Here is a 20,721-nt window from a genome sequence, read left to right as displayed (position 1 = left end):
ATCGGGCAGCGACGGCCGCCCTTCGCAGCCTCGGCCCGGGCGGGAGAGAGCCGGCACTTTTGTCAAAGTTGGGGCTCCGCTCTCTTTTCCCTTCCTTCCTCCTCCCTCTTTCCCCGCCCCTTCCCTCGCCGCCCGCCTCTCTCCTCCTCTTCCTCCTCCTCCCTCTCCCTGCCCGTGGGATGTTTATTTGGGCGGCTGCGTGAGGCGCGGGAGGCGGTGGGGAGTCCTTCTCCCCGCTCTCGGTACTTGCAGGCGCGGTCTCCCTACTCTGGGGGAAAGAAGGAAACAAAATGTCTGCCAGGGCCGCGTCCGGCAAGGTAAGGCTCAGCGAAGCGCTCCCCGCTCTAATCCCCGGCGCGGTGCGGTACGAGTGCGGTGCGGGCGGCCCCACCGTCTCCTCCTTACGGCCGCTCCCCGCGCGGGAGCCGCGTCCCGGAGGCTGTAAGGCTGCGTCCGGCTGCCCCGAGGTGCGGGCAGCCCGGCCGGGGCGGGGAGCTGAGGCGGGACGGGGCCTCGCCGGGCGCTCAGCGCAGCCCCGCGTCCCGGCCGGGCCGAGCGAGCGCGGGGACGGCTCGGAGCCCCCTCCCAGCCGGGGCCGCTCCCCACCTGTTGGACGGACGGCGGTGGGACGGCCCCGCGCTGAGGTGGGCCGGGCCCCGCGGAGGGGCCTCGCGCGGGCGGGGCAGAGTCGCCGGGAAAGGCCGTGTCCCTTTGTTGGGGGCGGGCGGCACGGGGAGCAGCTGGGGACGGCTTAACCGGGAGAGGCCGGTAGCGCAGGATTCTTCGTCCCGCTGAATCGGGCGGGGGCCGCTGACGCGCGGCACACGCGGGCGGCGAGCGGCCCGGCCCGGGTGGCCGCACCTGGCGGTGCCGGTACAGGTGCACGGGCGGGTGCCGCCCGCCTCTGCCGTGAGTAACGCTGCGCGGCCCCGAGGGCAGGGACGGAACGGCGCCCAACAGGTTGCTGCCGCTCCGCCCGCGATTACAGGGCGCTCAGAAACAGGTTCGGGTTTGAATTCGGAGCTGCCGTTCGGCTGCGACTCCCGAGCGGCTGCCGTGGCTTCGGCGTGACGAGTTCCAACCGCGCGCGTGCCGCCGCCGCCGCTCCCGGTGCGGCGATGTTTGCTCTCGGTGAAACTCCGCGGTTTCGGTCTGATGTCACCTGCTGGAACGCGCCCGGCAGCGACCTGCGGCGAGGCGCGGCCGGCCCCGCTGCGGCCTTAGGGCTGGGAGCGCCCCGCTGCCCCGAGCGGCCGGCCGGGCTGCGGCCCCTCGGGATGACCCCGGCACCCACCGCTGGGCGGGCGTCGAGGCTGAAGCGCCCGTGTGGGCTTACTCGGTTGCATACCGGTTTCTGAGTATGCATCAGAGATTTCTTACTACATATTAACCGATGTGTACACAGAAATATCAGCTATAAACGTATGCAGTTGGCAAAGGAATTTATTCAGCGTTACATTTCAAACTGGTGGTGTCACATACCTGCGTGGACAGGTAGAGCGTACTTTTACCTTGTTTATATATGTTTCTGTTAATAGAAAGCATGGCAGTGAAGGTAAGCGTTGTTTGTCCCTAAAACTAGTAAGCTTGTGTTGGAATTGTGCTGCGTGAGGAGCTGTGGGGAACTGCATTGGCTTAAATGTTGGACACTGTGCTCTCACGTAAAACTGGTGTGCTGAGTTTCCACCTGTAGGACAAAATTTTCTCTTGAAATATAGCTAGCTTCCGTGCTTGTGGAAGAATAATGTCCCCCGTGTGTGTGCACTGTCTTAGGAAGCTAAAAACAAAAGAAACTCCAAACACTCCAAACTTTTAAAGTATGCAGGCGTTACCTCTTTTATTTTTGGACTGGTGTGCATGCATGCTGGAGTAAAACTGAGCATTGCCTCTTCCTTTAGCAGTCACCTGACGCTTCTTTCAGGTCTTTGGCATTAAATTGGCACTGTGAGCACGTGTGCGTGTTTACGATAGGAGCTGAACTAATTACGCTGAAACTTATCTTAATTTAAGAGTGTTGCAAAATAGTCTGCTTCTGGTGTAACTCTTCAGTGGTCTGTTTTCAGACCTTTTTTTTGTCAAGTAAGATCTTGCAGCCTGTAATCATCTCCTGTTGAAGTTATTGCCTGTCTTCTTGCTCCTAATTTGTCACATAACATCGTCCAAGACTTGACTCTTATGTATACAGTTCACGTGAATTTCCTTGTCAAAATTTCCTGTCAGTATGTGGGCAGTGTAATTCTATCTCAGCTAATAATTCCTGGGCTACTGGTTATAGCTCTAATAGTTACGGAGAAGATGAGGGAGAGAGGATAAATATTTCAGAAATACGAGAATATTGGAGGGCTCCTGTGTTAAGTTTCAGGTCTTGTTTCCTTCAGCCACCCCTCCGGGCGCAGTATCCAGTTTCTCATTTTGAGGGGTGTAGTGCATTAAAACGCAGGGTGTGAATGTTTATCTCTTAACAGAAGTTTTCCTTAGCATACTTGCTGGCTTCTGAGGGTTTGTGTCCATGCCCACATCTGTGTCCATGCTCGTGTTTATCTTGGCACACTTGACCAGAAGAGAACTAAAACAATTTTTTTATTAGCTCAATAATTCTTGATTTGTGCATGTGGGAATCTTGGCTGGCATTGCTGTGTTACACCCCGTTATCAGCAGTTCCTGCTGCCTTCTGCTCCCGCTCGCTTTTGGTTGCTTGACTTTTTCACAGCTATGCTGTGAAAGAATGTGCTTTATGAAGGTTTTCAGTGTTTGCTGTAGCTGTTGGTAGCGTACAATGCAAAATGGTGGGAGAAATGAAATCTTGCTTGCAGCCTAATCTAGTGGTGGCTGTGATTGTGAAACACTGGGGGCCTAATCTCTTTTAATGTAGTCTTGAACAATACTAATGGATGCTGTGGGAATGACTGTGTCAGGGTATTAGTAATGAGATGTAAAGCTCTCCACCTTTAAGCTGAGGGTCCATATGCAGTCTGCACTGGGTTTTAAAAAAGAAGGAAAAAGTTCCTTAGTAGTAAATGCAAGGAGAAGAATTTTTGATTCTTTGACCTCTTTTGTATTTTGAACCTGAGTTCTTGACTTCATTCTAGTTTTAAATGTATGCGCAGAGAATATTTCCCTTCCCTTCACCTCAGTCCTGTAATTAATTGGATTTTTGTTCTAGCTGCCTCTCCAGCTCCAGGCAAGTATCTGTTACTGCCTCAACGAGAAGTAGAGAATTGGGTCACAGTAACAGTTCAATACTCGCAGATTGCTGGGACTCCTTGGTTCCTCTTATGGCTTTCACAAGAGATTCACATTGAGATTCTTCAAGCGTAACAATAAAGAAATGTAGAAAACACATGAAGTACTAGAAATAAGCTGAGTTAATTTAACATCAGAAATTACCTTCTACTTGCTGAAAACAATCCTGTAACGTTTAATTTTGATATTGTTCTCTAGGTTGTGCTTGGACAAAAACTTGAATTCATGCAGTTGTGGTGATGGGCAACTGCAGCTGTTGAATGGTAGTTGAGGTGCTTTTTTCCAGTATCAGCTGCATGAGAGGAGCTCAGAGCTCTACAGTCTGTACGTTGTTGTGAAGTATGTATGGAGTTTGCTTCTAGTTCAATGCACAGGACAAAGTTTAATGTAAACAGAGATTGAGATCTGACTGTGCCTGGGAGCTGATTTTTATCTTTATAGGATGGAAAATCAGTCAAACCTTATCAGTGAGCAGCTAACTAATCCTTGCTTTGAGGAAGACAACTAGAAATGGGTTGTTGTGCTCCATAGGTATTTTAAGGCACGTATTGCGCTGTTGCGTACTGTGAGAATAGATACAGGGCTCATGCCCTTGTGAAAAAAGGCTCATCCAAAACCAGCTTCTTTCAGTCAGTGGTGTTCAGAGAAAGCACCCGACTGCCTACTATGCTGCTGGCCATATCAATCAGCTGGCAGTGTGGAGTAGGATCTTCTGTTTTGTTCTCCTGTGCTCTAGAACTGAAAGGAGAGGTGATGTGTGGTGCACTGGGAGGTGTGCACTGAGAACATCTGGTTGGTCACTGTGAGGGCTGCAAAGCTGTGTGTATCTAAATCTGAGAAGTTGTGGTCTCCATGTTCAGTTTGTTAGCAGCAAGTCAAACTCCGGATGTCTGTTTGAGTTAATTGGTGGTATTTGAATCACAGGCTTTTTTTTACTTTATAGGATGTTTGAAATTATATAATCTGTACAGCAAGCTACCCTCTGGTTAAGAAAGACATCAGTCATTTGTATCTCTTGAATTTTTCCTGGTCAAAGTATAAACGCAGCAAAAATTAGTATCAAGCTATGTTCAATGTTTTCTCAGGCAAATAATATTGCTAATGACTTCTTCAGTGAACGTACTGATTAAGCAAATAGCCACAGGGAAGTCTCAAAATGAATTCTGTGGTTCTGTGCGTTTATGTATGTTGAGTCCAAAATGTCTTGAAAACATTGTCTTTTCTTATAATTATGCTATTTTAGGGGCATATTGTTCAAATATGCGTTCTGTGTTCACAAACATGGGGATGTTCTTGCTTCAAGGAGTTGTGCTGAGAAAATGAAGAAAGCATTAATTTGAATGCTGGCAGATCCAGTTTGAGTCTTGTGGATCCAGCGGAGCAGTGAGCACTGCCAAGGTCATAGGGGTAGAGACTTGGCTGGGGAAAATGATGTCTGCTTCTGTTATCCATAGGCTTTCCTTGCGTGGAATACCATTGGGGAACTGGTAGGCTACAAGGGAGTGTGCAGGACTGGGTACTTCACTCACACCTGCTATTTGTAACTCTGTGGGATCTTCAGTAACTCTTCAGAGTTGTTTCTAGCCTTCACCCATTAAGTTTTTTTTTTTTAGTTTGTATATATTTACAGGCATTAAGCGCAATGTAGGTGCTAAGAAATTAAGTTGACATTATGTTTAAAAAGGTATTGATATTCTCAAGGGTATTTAGTAATCTCTAACAGGATTCTTGTTTCCTAATCTGTTACAAACAGATGTTTCTGCCCTTTTGTGGTGGGGGAGGGTAGCCTAAATTCAGTAACATGGTAGCAGTAGGAAGCATTGCAGTAGGAGTTCACCTTCCTATTAGAGGTAAGCAAGGCTGCTATTACCCATGTTGGCCTGGATAATTTGCTATATGTGTTTTCTTAGTTAGCTTTCCATAGCAGAAAAGCAATAACAGAGCTTGGTACTACTCAGTCTTGTTGTCCCTCCCACCAAACTAAACATACTAAATGCTGACTTGCTAAAAATAGAAATTATGCAAAAGTAGGCAGCAGCTTCACTGATTTGTAGTTTCTCTGTGTCCCTCTCCATTACCATCTCCATCTCCATTTAAGATCTTTCTTAGAGGCTTCCTTGCAAAATATTTCCCTTCACCCTTCCTCAACCAGGCAGTAATTAGTTTTCAACTCACAGTCCCGTGGGACTGCATAGCCTGTTCTTGCCTGGTTTGAATGGGGCCCAGTAGCAGTGTCTTTCCCTCTGCCCTACTAGGTCAGCAATCATTTAACAAATGGTCCCATTTCTTTACTTGCACTGAGTGGAAATTAGTGTGCTCTACCACTCTGGAGAAGATACGATTGTCCAAATTGCATTTAAAAACACGTGAGGATTTAAGTTCATTTTCCACGTGAATGTTCATTTTTTCAGAATGCATATATGCACAGTGGGATAACGACAGCCACAGTGGGAACTAATACAAAATTACTGTACTTCAAATTAATACTTGATTTGGCCTTCTAGCAGGCTTTCTTTATAAATGAATCTGTAGAAAAGGACTGCAATAGATGAGTTCCCTGTGGCAAAATTGAAGTAATTGTGCTATGAATAAATACTGGAAACATGATTGTCTTTGGTCATGCTGTGCAAGGGTAAGTTGTCTGTAGAAGAACGTAACAGTTCAGATTACCGAAACTGCAGAGCTGAAGGCGAAGTAACTCTAAAAAAGGTGTTACTTGACAATGTGTTATCAAACAATTAGTCACGTGTAATTCATATGGGATCAGAACACTACCTGGGGCTAAGTGTGCCAAGTATTGTCTATCTGAACAATTTCCAAGGCTTGTAATAAATCTGTAATTCATGTTCATTTTTGATGACTGGCTTCCCCACAATTATATCTGGGAGAAGGCCAGATCATGTTAACTCTGTCGGCATGGGGTACTCCTTGAAAATCTGCATCTCACTTGACCCAGTGTTGTTCCTGTGTGTTATTTGGAACAATGTTGTTCTGAATAACCCCATGTTAAGGTAGTTTTCCTGGTGAAGCCTGTAAATCTGGATTCCTTGAAATAGTATTTCTAGTGGGTATTAAGATCTCGAAGCCAAGCTTGGAGGCATGGCTTTCTGACAAAAGGACTTGTGTTTCCTTCAGAATTGAAATTGAGTTGTGGAAAGTGATTGGCCATCATTTACAGGATAAGCCCCTCTGTTAATAGCACAGCTGTGTTGGAAAGGAAATTCCTGGAGGGTTATCTCATGAGAGAACTAAGTGGGCTTCATTTTGTTTGTTTTGTTTGACTCCTTTGAATGATGTGGAGTGGATTAATGCTCCCCAAACAGGGAGTATTTGGCTAAAGGAAATGGGAAAGGTCCGCTGTTTATAAACAGCATAGTAATGACTTGAACCGAGAATGAGTTCTATCAGAAGTGATGCGATGCTGTAGATGCAGTCTGTAGAATGGCTGTGTATGTTTCCTAGTTGTGCTATTGTAGTTGTGTTGGTGGTCATTAGAGGGTGGATGTCCCCTAGAGCTGCTAAGGGAACAGCTGAGGTTCGGTTAGGGGATCTATCTGTAAAAGTACCTTGTCAGTATCTAACTGAAAATTTCATGTGTCATACACATCTTGCACCCACTGACCCTCCGGTTCTGTTTCTTATGTGGTATGACTGAAAGATAAGTATTGCTTAACTGGAGCATGAAATACTGTCTTGTTGGGGGGCTGTTAGGAAGCTTCTTGCCTTCATATCAGAATTCTCTATTTATCAGTTTTGTTTACACTATGGTCAGCAGCAGATCTTTGGCTGTCTGAAAAGATGATATATGCAGGGTTGCCTTGTGAAGTTAATAACCAAGGAACTGTATCATTTCTGAATTCTGCCTGCCACCAGGTTCTTCTGATACAGTGTCTTGGCTGAGCATTGTCTTTGCCATTTGGTATTTCATAGACCTCTCTGAGACAGAAAGGCTTTTCACTCCTTTCTTGCCTCCGCCTTCCCCAGCGGTGAAAATCTTAGCACAAAAGCTGAGGTGTCTGGGCTCTCCAAGCGGCTACTGTGAAACCTTGTGTTCTGTGACTAAGCCTTACTCACAGAATTGTCTCATCAAGACTGACTGAATAGCTGTATTTGAAGATTGCAATTAAAAATCAAGATGATACAATCAGACCCAACCTCTGAAAGAACCATAATAGGAAGTTAGGTGTGTTGCTGAAGTTGCAGCTGTATTGTTTTTTGTATCTGTAATGCTAGCTCATCTACTTATTGCTGCTTTCTGTAATAGAGCTGATGGCAATGAATAGGGAAAAGAAAGAAAATCATAATAAATATGAATGTTAAAGCGAATAAAGAATAGTTTGAAGGACAAAGTTCTACAAAATTCTAGACAGTAAGACTCCAGAGCAAACTGGATGTACTTCAGAACCTACTCCAGCCACTTAAAATGAAAAGTGTGCAAAAGTTCAGATGAGAAATGATCCCTGACATTGGCCTCCTGGGACTACAGTGAAGCCCACGAAGAGAGAATAACACATGCTGAAATGCATCTACTGCTTATCCTTTCTTGTACTGTGTTTGGAAATAATGGGAATAATGACGCACGCTGGTTTGGATGATCCTCCTCAATTATAATATTTACCTGAAAATATTCTCAGATAAGTGGGAAAGGGCAGTATCTTGAGTATGATGATGATTTATCAAGCTGCCTCCTCTCAAATTCCTCTCTCTCTTTCTTTAAATATTGTGTAGACAGCCAACAAGGCAAGTGTAACCCAAAGTCATTGGTTGTATTGGTGTAACTGGTAGTTTAGGTAGGACCTGGATGGGATGCAGGTGAATGAAGGGCTCACCTTTCTGAGAGTACTGTGTGTGCTGTTGCAGGGGCAGGAGGCATTGAGCTCAGTGCTCACAGTTGTGCACGGGCTGATACTTGAATATTAGTTCAAAAAGTGGTAACAATTTCTGTGAAACTGTAGAAAAGACATATACTGGCACATGGAAACTCCTGTTGTCTTTCTCCCCAGCACTTAATGCTGAAGCAGTAAGTGGGGTGGTCAGAAGTCCTTGCTTTCACACTCTACCTTTCCCTTCCACATGAGAGGGAGCACCACTGCAGGAGGCTCCCCCAAACCCTGTCTGATAACAGCTGTGTTTGTAACCAAGTGTCAGGAATGTGGCTTTCCTTTGCCCATGTTTATTTGCTTCCTCAAATGTCTTTCCTGCCCTCCTGTTTCTGGGGAGGAGCCGACGTGTGGGTGTTACGTGTTGAGAAGAACTGCCAATAGGAGTGGAAAATGCCTGTGGATCTTTACTAAACCCCTTTTCCTTCTACTTCTTGCCAGGTTAATTCTTCACACGTGCTAGTCCCAGTTTCTCTGCTGATATGCTATTCCCAGGAACTCGTTCTGTATTTCAGGGTATTGTTTGGTTATGTTTGCCATCTGAGATACAAGATGGAGTAATACATGCCTTGTTCTGAGTGAAATCTCGTAATTCTTGTCTGGTAATCCTTGTCTGATTGCCTGTCAGGAGGAATTTCGGGGTGAAAGTTGATGTAGACCAAAGTGTACATTTCTGTCTTTCAAAATGAAAGAAATCTCTTTGCCTTTGAAGTTATATAAGTTAGAAATGATTCATCTGAAATAAAGCGGTGTAAACGTGGAAGGTTTTCTTACTTGTTGCATTGTCCGCTATCTGTAAATGCCTCTTTATCTCGGGAAGAGTGAACAATGGTAAGAAGGCACCGCTGACAGTTGCTGAGGTCATTGTTCCTTCAGAATGGCCAGTGTTCTGGCTCCTGCTGTTCTTTCCCTCCCAGCGTTATGAGGATATCTTCTAAATGGTTGGGTTACTGCTCGTGTGAGCGCCATCTTTGGCTGTACATCCAGCTCTGTTGGCATCAGGGTGGGATTTCTGTCCTGTGTCATATGTGTGTACATTCTAGTTTTAAGTGGAAGCAGAAAGGAAATGTCTCTTAAACTTCAATGGGAAATTTTGCAGCATGTGTTTTGCTAGGCTGAACTTCTAATTACATTAATCCCCTCTTTCACAAATCAGTTATAACTTAAATAGCTGTTAACAATAAAAAAATACTTCAAATGAAAGCAGGCAATCAGGAAAGTCCTGTATGGACTTTTTTTCTTCTTTTCTACAATCAAATTGAGAATTTTTGTGATACTTTTTATATTTTTCAGTGCTGTTATTTTCTTCCTTCTCCTCTGTTCTTAAAGACCACGAAGTCTCCTAGAGCAAACTAGCAGAGATACACTTGTTAGTGACAGTGATCATCTGTATAGCAAAAGGGCTCCATGGGACAGAGTGAAGTAAATAGCATGTGGCAAGTTGCAAATGCTGATACCTGTTGGGTGAACTCTGTCGTCAGGTTGGTGTGTGATGGGGACAGAAACGTGTGGTCAAGCAGCGAGTTGGAGCAGCTGGAATCTCCTGCAGTGCTGCTGAGGCTTGTGAGGTAGGCAGGCTGATGGAATCCACTGTCGTGTTCCGCTGCCCCCCCTACCATTCCCCCTTTGTTGCTGGAAGATCTCTGAGTAAAACTGCTGGCTGACTTGCTTTGCTGGGAGTGAAATGCTCAGCTTCTGAGTAGCTGGAAGTAAGCATTTAATTTTTTTGTTGTTGTTATAGAAAAATACCACTTTTCAATTCACAGGGAGCCACAAACTTAGCATGAATCCAGGTTTTACTTTCTCTATCTTTTAGCTCTGAAATGGGGCCTTTTATTCAGCAGGTTTAACTCATTTTCTGTACAGGGAAAAATCACTTTTCTGCAGAATGTTCAGCATTTTGTTCTGCTCACCTTAGAAAAGGAAAACAAAAAACCAAACCCACTAAACTGAGTTACTCAAGACAACACTGTAGACAGTGTCAGGAAAAAAAAAGTAAGTAGCTTCATTTTTCTCTGTTGGAAAAGTAGATTTTTCCAGGTTTTCATGTTCCTGTATTCTTTAAAAACTGTACATAATCTGTAGCTGAGTAAAACATAATGGCTGGGAACTGCTGCCCTGGCCCTGCAAGCAGTGTAATTATGTTGCTTCCAAGCGATAAGCCAAGGCAATTCCCAGATTGCTGGGATGCCTGGAAGCGCTGACCTCTGGGGCACTCCTGCAACGCGGGGACGGCCGCAGCCTGCGCTGCTGTGCGGGACTGTCACGTGCGGACTGACTGCAGAAAGCTTTGATGCAGCCGTGCTAAGAATGCTTTTGCTGACTGATAGGCGCCCAGGCTACCGGCTGCGAACAAAGCTGGCTCTCATTCCATGCTTCTAGCCCCCATTTTCTGTAACAGCGCTCTTTCCTGCTGGCTACTGCACAACCATTGACTCGTCTCCAGTTAAATTGTATTCTTCTTAGTTTTCGCTTCAGGAATAGTCATGTGTGAGAGTTTTGGTTTGTGTGGTTTGTTTAGAGCTGCTGCAAACAGGCAGCCTGCAAAAGTTGATGTGGTGGCTTGAAAGGGTGGGAGGATTAGGGGAGGGGAGTGTGTGACTGGGCATGAAGGAGAAGGGAGAGGATTAGAAAACAATGGTCTTTTATTCGGGATGACCAATACGGTGAGTAGCGGTTTGCTGGAATGGAGCATTCATCATGGAGAAGTTTGAGATCTACCGTCCTGTCTTGAATTGCTAGGAAGAACAGGAAGAAGCTGATAAGTAAACGTTATTTTTTGTGCATGATGCTGAATGAGCGCTGTGTGCAGTAATTGTACTGCCAGTACCTCCTTCACTATGAGAAGTAGGGCTTGGGTGTGAATAGGAAACTAAACTGACTTGATTTCTTTGTTTAATCTCTTTACCTTTTATTTAATTATATTAACAGTTAGTAGATAGTTATCCTTGCAAGTCAGACACTGAAAGTGGAAAAATAATTTGAAAATGAGAAACTGGAATTCCAGTAGCCTGACTAGAATGTTACAAGGATAAACTGCTTTCTGAATTCACTCGGAGAATCCTGCTGCTGCTGCAATTTGGGGTGCTGCACGCTCACCTGGATTGAAAGTCTAATTCAAATGAGCTTATACAATAAGAAGCATAGTAGTGTGTTACTAACAAAGAGCAAAGTTTACCAACTCACAACTTAACCTTTGACTCTACTGATTGTGTTTATGTTGAATATAATCTCTGGGTTGCTTGCACCTTGATTCTAAGCTTGTTCAAGCTTGAGTTCAGTAGGTTTGGATTAAACAGTAATTTTCTGCTGAGAAATAGAAAATGTTAAAAGATTTCATTGATATCGTGAAGCTTTGTCATTTTTAGCGTTGATACTCCTGTGCAGCCTGCTATCATTGTCTGCTTGGAGGGCTGGCAGTGACTACAGGTGTTCCCTTACTTCTGCTGTATTTCCAGTATCTTCCTAGAGCTGTACCTGAATGGAAAACTTCTCCCCATTCCTGTATTCACCAACCCAAAGCTGTGTGGTGCTATTAATTTCTGCCTCTTTTTATTGCATTGTAGTACAGTTGGGAGAGTGTAATTTTTAGGATGAATAGGAAGAAATTCTATTAATCACAATCTGGAAAGTGAAACAAGATTCTGTTACAAATGAGTTTAGAAAGGTTTGAAACAAGTGGTGCTTTTATTAATAACGAGGTGATTAGTAAGAGCATTTAAAATGCAGGCTGGTTTTGTTCTGATAATTATGAAACTATAATTCAAAAATAAGTAATTGCTGGTCCAGAAGAACAGAAAACAGATCAGTATTTTGCCAAATAATCCAATGTATTACGACCAGGATGTAATTCTGGGAATTCACTTAGAAAATTTTGTTTTCTTATTTAATTCTCTGATGCTTCAATGCATATTTGGTGCACTGTTGCCATTAGTGGCAGTGTGGTTGTCTGATATTGAAATGTGACAATTGATAGGTCTCTGCCCTGAGAGATTTCATGCCTGTCAAGTAGTGTGATCAGCTTAAATGTACTTATTTTTCCTAGCTTGGATTTTAACCTAGATGTTTCTTATGTTCCAATGTGATCCTGAAATGTTTTCATCTTTTTTGTGCTGTAAGCATCTCATTACCTTATAATGCTGTAAATAAAGTAGATCTTATCCTGTGGATTGTTTTGTTTGTTTTCCTTTCGAGAGGAGCAATTTTTGTTTTCTGCTGAAAGGAAGCATTGGCAAAGATGGTGAATGCTTGCTGCAGCAAAAAGAGAGATGTGACAAACTGATCTTCTTTGCCCCCCCGCCCATCCTTGACTGACTTCTGAACGTTCTGCTTCATGTCACTGCAATAATTTGAAAAGTTATTTTTTATGCTCTTCTTTCCTATTTATTTCCTTTCTCAGTTTATTAAGATGAGCCTGCTGACCGAGGGGGTCAGACAGAGCAGCACAAGTGCCAAAAAAGGATATACAATAACGTACATGCACTCCTTCAGGGTGCTGATTGTGAAGACAATAGAGCCAAGGCTGGTCTGAGCAAAACCTCACTGGGGCTTTAGCCTGCATGCACAGCTTTTGGACATGTAACCTGACATCGGCTTAGGCTTCTGGCCTCTCTGTGGCCCTTCCACTGCCTCTGATTCTCGTTAGCACATCAGCAGGGTAGGCTGAAACATCCATTTCTATGGGGATTTTTTTGTGGGGGTGTTTTTTGTCTACTGAAGGATGTGTGGCATCAGCTCTGGATTTGAAGCTTGTTAAGTCTGTGTACCACAAGTTTAACTTAAATCTGTTGCATAATGGCAGCATGTTACATACTTTGGTGTAGAAGTGAATTAGCTCAGGTGAGTGGAGGTGACAGGCACTTGTCCTTGACTTGAGCACGACCTATGACTTGGCTGCAGGGTGGCAATTGCTCACCCCTGGCTTGTGGACTGTTATCAGTAGTAAGGCTTGTTCATAAGGCAGGTAATCAATACTGCTTTGCTCTTATTTGTCCCACTTCTAGTGTTTTACAGTGTGTTAGCAGGAAGACTGCAGCATAATAGTTGCTGTGGTTCTTCACTGTTAAGAAATTCAGGGAGGGGCCTCAATGCAACTTCTGTTTTCTAAATGCATTAAAAGTAGGTAGGGGATAAGAGGTAATATGAATAAATATTTTTAAAAATCATTTCTATTTGAGTATTGTAACAAAAAGGAAGTCCTTTTAGAGCAGTCTCTAAGTGATGTGGTTCTACAAAAGGTTGGCTGATGTAACTTCATGATAGTGGAACAATGCTTCCTTCCCTGTATCTAAGCAGTCTACTGCCTCATGCTCTGAATCACACTTGTCTGGCTACGTGGTGAGCCAGTTCATCTTATTAACTCAGCAAAAGGCTGATCGCTTGGGTTTTTTTTCTTCTGAGTTTTAGGGAGCTGAATGGCTTCCTGGAATGTCCTGAGAAATGTAGGACTTCTTGTTACGCTGGCCAACTGTTAGGGCAGTTAAGTCCTGTTTTGAACAACCACCACTGTGTTCATTTTGTCTGAAGATTGTTTGATGAGGCGTTTTTTCCTGTAGATCAGTTCCTTTTTCTAGTAGTTTGATTCCAGTTGTGTTTTCCTAACCTCAATATAGCTCTGACATCTTGAGCAAGAGCTACAGGTGTTGGCCTAGTGACTAATCCTACATTGTCTGTAAGGAGTAGCTAGACTCAAACAACAGCATTTCTCAAATCAACTCTCTGTTTACTGATTTCCAGTCACATAGTCAGATTTTCATGAGGACTCTGATCACAGCTTCCAGGACACTAGAAAAGGATGTTACCCAATAGAACTTTGTAAAATTCCCCTTCTGGTTATGTTCTGATTTATCTGCTCGAGTTATGGGAGATATACAGGCAGGCCATCCACTCTGTTAATGAAGTTAGTGCGCTCTCCTACTAATGTTTGTCTGCAAGTGTGCAGAAAAGAAAAAGCTAATTTTGCTCTACTATCAGTGGTTTTAGAATTTTTAAATAAAACCCTCAGTGTTATAAACAGGAGACGGAGTTGTCCTAGCCAGCTGTGTAAAAATAAATAAAAAATATAAAAGAAAACTTGGATGAGGGACACAGAAGGACCGTTTTCCTTCAGTGGGAGGAAGGAACTCGGCCAGTTGATTCTATCCTCACTTGGATGATTGCGTTGTTAAGATTTTAAACCTTTCTCTTGAAGAGAGGTAGTGCCTAAATTGGACTGTCATTTGATATCCACATTTGTAAATCATGATGATACTGAAGCTCTCCCTCCCCCCCCCCCCCCCCCCCCTCCAGTTTAATCTTTCAAGTTCTTTTATTCTTCTATGGGAGAAATGTTATCATACTGCCTGTGTACGTGGCCATTTTCTTCTTTAGAACCTCTCTTATGGAAAAAAAAAAAAAAAAAACATGGAATTTTTTGCAGGGTCATCAACTTCTCAAATAGTTTCAAAAGCCCTTGGTATTTTTTCTTCAAGCTGTGGCCTTCTGATATGATTTTCCATTACACTGGCTCATCAAGCAGACTTGTCTGGTGTTCTGGAGCTAACTCTTAAGGTTTCTTGCTCATCCAAGAAGGATGTTTGGTGGTTGTTTTTTTTTCCCTTAAATTCAGCTGATTTTGCAGGTTTCTAGGTGATTCAGTTGCTTCCTTCCCCAGTCTATTTCTTGTGGTTGTGTAACTTGAGAGCTTTTGGAGCAATGGTTGAAAGAACTGTGGCTGTAACCTAGGATAAACAGGTAATTGGCCAAAATTATACAGGCATTTGGCCAAAAGTATGCAGGCATTTCAGCTGTTAACTGAGAGCTTATCCAGTTTCTTCTCCAGTTGGTTGGATAAACAGCTAGAATGTCACTCATGCCTTTTCACTTCAAAAAATGTGCTGAGTAAACTAAATAAACATCTGCCCATTAAGCACAGATGGGAAATGCTTGCCAAGAGGTGGTTTCGATGGGTAGCACATCTGAATAGGTATGTGTAGACTTTTATTTTCAGTCTGTCTGTGACGTTCCTGTTCTGAAATACTCTACATGCTTGTTGTCATCTTCTCTGTAGTCTGTCTGGCAACTGAAGAGTATTCTTTGTGAAATGATGATTACCTTGGGAGACAGACAGGTGAGAAGCTGCTGTGCCTCCTAAATACATAGCTTATCTGCCTCTGTTTGGATTGTGTGTTTGATTACTATTTCAAAGTAAGGTTGAAGCTGTGATATCCACAGTTACTTGCTTCACTATTACTTCTATGGGTATGTCTCTGCAGTGATTTCTGGGGGGGGATTTCCCACTTGATGAGTCTTACCTGTGCAAAATCACAGATTTAAATAAAAAAGTTTAAATGTAAATAGTTCTTTTTATCTGTGCTTATAAAAGGTGTTAAGCTGACTACTCAAGGAGATCGTTTCAATGATGGTATCTAATACAGAAACTAGATAGATAACTTCACAGGATTCAGCCTTCTTTTGTAAACTGTATCAATAGTTCTCATAGGTAAGACTGATGCCATTGCTGTCTTAAAAATGGTGCTGTAAGACCACTGTAGTTAAGCTGTAATAAGAACTCTCCTAAAAAAAAATGCTTTTATTTGCTGTTTGACCCGCCAACAGAAAGCTTCATGTGTTAGAGTGCTGATATGTCTAGATTTCCCTTTTTGGAAGTCTGTGATGTTAAACTAATGCCTGTATTTACAGAGTCTTATTTTCGTTTCCTTAATCTTCAGTAATTTGGGGTGGTTTTTGTTGAGTGTCTGTAGGGAGTACAAACTTGTCTTCCTCTTCACAGTTTTGAAGGTGAGTCTGAGGCAGCCAAAGCATTTGAGTATTGCTTTTCGTGATGTTGGATGCTTCTTTTCTTGGACTGGTCGTGGCTCAGCTACGTATGTTTATGTTCTCACATTTTTATCCTGTGCTGAAGTATACTCATATTTTGGTGTGAGGGGAAAAAAAGAACAACTCAAACCCTTACCTGTGTCGTGAAACAAATATCAGTTAGGGTTTGAAAAGTACTGTACAGCAAGGAGAACTAAGCTTACTGCTTTGTCTTGCACATTTTCCTGTAACATTCAAGGAGTTTGCATTTAAGGAAAAATGACAGCACTGTGGCATGTATATGCAAGCTGATATACGCTCCTGGAGACATAATGCCTTCACTGTTTCTGACAGAGTTCTTTAGAAATTGCATCTACATGGCTAAAGTGTGTCTTCAGTTTACTTGCTGTGTGGTTGCAAGATGTGAAGCAGAAGTGGAACAGGAGAAGAGCTTGGAAGTATACTTCTTCTGTTTTGTCTTGTTATTAAAAGAACTTTGCTACAAAAAATCATGCAGCGGTCCTAAAACTGTGTTGCTGATTTATGTAGGCTCAGAAAAGATGTGTTGTCACAGAAATGACCTTCTGGATGCTTGACTTCCAGATACCAAAGACATGGGCTGCTGCTGGTGAGGAAGACCTGAGGGCAGGAGGATGGGAATTTGTTCTGCAAGTTGTTTAGCTCTATAATAGTGACGTGATCACAGGGCTGAGCTGAGGATGGGGGTTTAGAAATGCTGCTTTCACAATGTGGAAGTCTAGTGGAGCTGCTTTCTGTGCCACAAAGAGCAAGGAGTGCTGGTGTATGGAGGGGTGAGGTGAAGGCTGTGTAAACCTGATCTTTTTTTAGGTTTGCAAACCAGAATGTCATGCTGTTATAATCTTGATTCCTGTGGTGTTGAAGTGGAAACTGAACTTTCTGAAATGAGGTATTTTATCCTTGTTTGATACCTCACAAATCCAAAGCCCTTCATTTTTAAATATGCTTCCTGGTAGTTAAAGAGGCACTTATGGCAGAAAGAAGCACAGCACATATTTTAAAGTAGCCCTAATCATTTCAGCCCACGTAATTTATTGCCTAATTGGGAATGTGCATTCCAGAGTGATGATGAAGGGGCGCGATGCAGTTTTGATGAAGAATATAATCCTGTGCTCTTTATATAGTCTGATTTACTGTGCAGACACAAACTGTGGGAAGAGAAGTTACAGTGCTGTGTGTTTAAAGCGGCTGTGGGGAGGAGGCAGCAGTTTGTTTCGCTTCTGAATTTATATCAACTCTTAAAAGCACTCACAAAGTATTTTAATTTTGAGGTTAACTTTTGGTTTCTGGTGGTTTTAAGTACATCAGGCTTAAAGCATGTGAGATTTTAAAGCAAGTTAAGTGATGGATTGTGATGTTGTTGTTGTTTTTAGTTATTTTCACTATTTGCTATCACCTTAAACACTCAATTTGGGAAAAGGAAGATCAAGTTTAAGCTGCAGCACAAAGACCTCAAGCTCTGTCTCATAGCAAGATTTCTTCTATTTCCTTCCTTGCAAAGTTTTCTGAGCTTGTATCATAAGTGTTACATAAAATTTGGCGTGTTAATTGAACTGCAATGTTCAAAATAACTGACATGCTACCAAATGGCACTTCTGGAGAAGGTGGGTTTCTCTCTGATTTCAAGTGTTCTGTTCTGCCTTGTGTGTGTAACTCAGTGCTGCAAGGCAGTTCTGACCTGGTCAGCAAAGAATGCTGCCGAGTTAATTCCCTGCTCCCTTCCCCTGCTTTGATGTGCAAATAGGAAAGAAAACAGTAGCTGTGAGTCTGTGGGGTGGGATGGGAAAAGACACCATGCCTATGTATGTCTGAATATGTTCAGAGTTTAATTTGAAGCCTGTATAAAGCCTCTTGTCCACAAATTGCTGTTATTTTCTTCCAGAAACTGTAGCCAATGTCTCTCCTACCCGGGTTGAGTGAGGAAATGACTGGGGTATTCTTTGGCCTGGCCTTCCTGGCGACCCCTGGATTGTTAGGGTGGGAGTATGGATACAGCCTGCAAGGAGGAAATCCAAAACCAAAGATCCAAGAACGTGCTGCTGTTGAAAAGGCTTGCTTTTTTTATTTTTCATCTGAAGTTTTCATATATGGCAGTTTGCATCCAATTTTTTCTTTTTTTGAGATCTGCAAATTGGAAAAGGTTGTAAACCAGTGGTATAGGAAAGGCAAGGCTGGGATCGCTGCCAGCAGAAAATCAGGGGAGGATTATAATCAGGCAGCTGTTTGCACTGGGCGGTAGCTCAGGCCTGCGTTCACTGCCTCTTGCTCGGTCCCGGCTCCCCAGTGGAATTGGTTTTGCTGCTGTTTATTCCTACCACAGTTTCTCATCACCTCGGAAAGGTGTTCTGGCCTGGCCATGGTGACACGGGTGTTCCTGCTGCTGTGGCATGTCACTGGAAGGGGAGGGAGAGAAACGTGGAAGTGTTTTCCTGGCTCTTCCTTGCTTGTGGAGCTGCTGGTATTTTTCTCTTGTGCCTGTTAGGGGCCGTGATGTCTGAACAGATGGAAGCAGATGATTATTTTACATTTTTTAACAGGGAGATAATAAACTGGAAGGTGGAAAAATGTGTGTGTATATTTTCCATAAAAACGTGTTTGTGAAACTTTGATAACAATGAATCTTGTTTATCTTTCTGAAGGGAAACACCCATATTTTCAAGCCTCTGTGTATAGTTATGTTTAAGTTTGAAAACAAATGTGCAATAAACATGGTAGGACTGGGTGTGAAGAAATTGTACTTTCCTGACTACCTGCAAAGCATGTCCTGCCCCTTGTGAAGCAGCCAATGCTATGGCAATGACTGCGGGTGCACATTGCTGCGAGTGTGCTGTGCTGTGTCTGCTTCTGCGTTTGTAGTCAACAAATAACCCACCAGAACAGGCTTCCATTTCTCTTCTGTTAGTTTCTCTGCCTGCCTGCTCCTTCTGCACTCAGGAAAGCTGCCAGCCCCTTGGCTCCTTGATTCGGTTCAGTTAGCTTTGCAAACAGAGGAGAGCCTGCCCTGAAAATGCAAGCAGCTCTGAGCTGAGGTTTCTGCTGCTGCTCCTGGCCCTTGGTGCTGGCAAGCAGCAGCACACAGGTGCTATTCTTCCAATTCTCCTGGTTCTGATGGGACAGGTCGCTTAAACCCAGTGGCTGCTGTGCCTTGCTCTGCAGCAGCGTTGGGCACCCACTCACTGGGTTCACACAGGACCCATCTGCCCCTTCCCCCAAGTATGTTGTAGCTGAACTTGTACAGTCACTTCCATTTTTTCTCTTCATTAGTAGCCGATAACTTTAATCGATTTGTTCTGCAGACACTAAACAAAAAGGACTGGTAAAAGATAAGCACTTAAGCTGCAGCAATAAGCTGCTTGGGGGGCCAGAGTTCATCTGTAGGTCTGCAGGCTACCAAGCGCAGCACGATGGCTCGCTGCAGATGAGGGAAGGACTCTCCTCTGAATTTAAATACTGGTAGCATGCATTAATATTGCTTTGACTTTTTTACATTATATGTCTCTTAACTTACAGTGCTACCTGATTTTGAGTTAAATCACTGCTGTATTTTGGTTTTGTAATCAGATGCAAGGGCAATTGCAGCATGTCTATTTTTTCTTCTGTTAATAGTTGATGTGTTTTCTGAAAAACCTCCTTTTTGTAGCTAGCAGATTGATGTGTGCAGGGCTAGAGACAGAGCAGCAGTTATGGTGAAAGGAGTCATTGAAGAGCACTAGATTGAGCCTGCTTTAAGTCAGGTAACTCTTCCCCTTTTGCAGGGAGCATGTTTAGGAAAACTGGGAAAGGAGTACTTGTGTTATAATGAAGTAATGCAAAAGTGAGCTTTTATAGTAGGATGGGAATACTCCTGTTTCACAAGGAAAAATGTTGTTCTGCACTTTCCATGCTTGCTGATGAGAAAGTGCAGTTACGTTGTCCTTGCTGACAGCTGAGCAAGCTGTGCCGATGTGAACCACTGTGCCTATCCAGGTCTCTGACGGACAGGACATTGCTGTGCTGCTCTCATTCTCATCCCTTCTCTCTCGTTGACCTCTCATACTTTTTTCTCCTCCATCCTCAATTTAAAGGACAAAAACAGAAGGCAGCTTTTCTCCCTGTTTTGTACCTTTTAAACCAAACTGTTTGTTACTACTGTCTCCTTATTACAAAGTCACTAACAACCTTTAACTTACCCTAATATTTAACACTATTTGCTGTCTCCTCTTTTTTTCAAGTCCTGTGTTTCTGTGTCCTTGGCTCTTCGTTTACCTCCTTTGAATGTGCAAAGTAAATATAAGCTTAGAATTACAGTGTGTGCTGCAGATGCTTTAGTAGCAGTTTGGCTGCTGAAATTGAATCTTATTAACTGACTGTTCCCCAAAATTGGAGTGCTGAGAAACCATCTGTATGCCTGGGTGTCACAAGTAGGGAAGGGCACTTAACCCAAAGCTTTGTAGTAGGGATAGGTGATGTTCAGAGGAAGAAACTCAGTACGTGTTTAAGGAAAAATTAACCCGTGTGTCATTTCATGCGTGTTGTTGTCCAACTTTGGAAGATAGCACGGCATCTGTAAGTTGTAGTATCATGCAAACCTCTTAAATGTATGTTTGGTCTGAGTGATGCCGGGAAGCTTTGAGCAGTATGTTGGAAAAACAACTGACTGTGTCTTTGGGGGATACTGTTGCCTCTCCAGAGGCTCTCATTTGACAGCTCTTCAGTGTGTAACAGCTGAAATGGATGTTTACCTGGTGCAGTGTGTGGTAACTGAGTAATGATCTTCTGGAGG

The 20,721-nt window shown here is 43.4% G+C and overlaps 2 protein-coding genes across 10 annotated transcripts in view; both read left to right on the top strand.

Annotated features, from left to right (window-relative positions):
- Positions 1-20,721, top strand: part of MPHOSPH10 (M-phase phosphoprotein 10) — a 1,076,704-nt gene that overhangs the window by 770,648 nt on the left and 285,335 nt on the right. The window lies entirely within an intron of this gene.
- TJP1 (tight junction protein 1) overlaps positions 1-20,721 on the top strand; it is a 156,083-nt gene that overhangs the window by 85,660 nt on the left and 49,702 nt on the right. The window contains exons 1-3 of one of the 9 annotated variants that reach the window (XM_046899253.1): positions 209-9,126; positions 9,605-9,691; positions 9,990-10,118. The exons of 5 other annotated variants lie outside the window; for them this stretch is intronic. Coding sequence is in view for 1 of the 4 variants with exons in the window: in XM_015278980.4 (XP_015134466.1) it covers positions 291-317 (27 nt within the window). In the remaining 3 variants the exon portion in view is untranslated. Of the gene's footprint in view, positions 1-164; positions 9,127-9,604; positions 9,692-9,989; positions 10,119-10,762; positions 10,889-20,721 lie in introns of those variants that run through there. 3 more of the 9 variants (XM_046899252.1, XM_015278980.4, XM_046899251.1) reach the window with 3 other exon arrangements.

The sequence above is a fragment of the Gallus gallus genome, chromosome 10 (assembly GCF_016699485.2).
Source record: "Gallus gallus isolate bGalGal1 chromosome 10, bGalGal1.mat.broiler.GRCg7b, whole genome shotgun sequence".
Taxonomy (NCBI): Eukaryota; Metazoa; Chordata; class Aves; order Galliformes; family Phasianidae; genus Gallus; species Gallus gallus.
The sequence above is the reverse complement of the archived record's forward strand: the minus strand, read 5'-3'. Positions and strand labels throughout refer to the sequence as shown.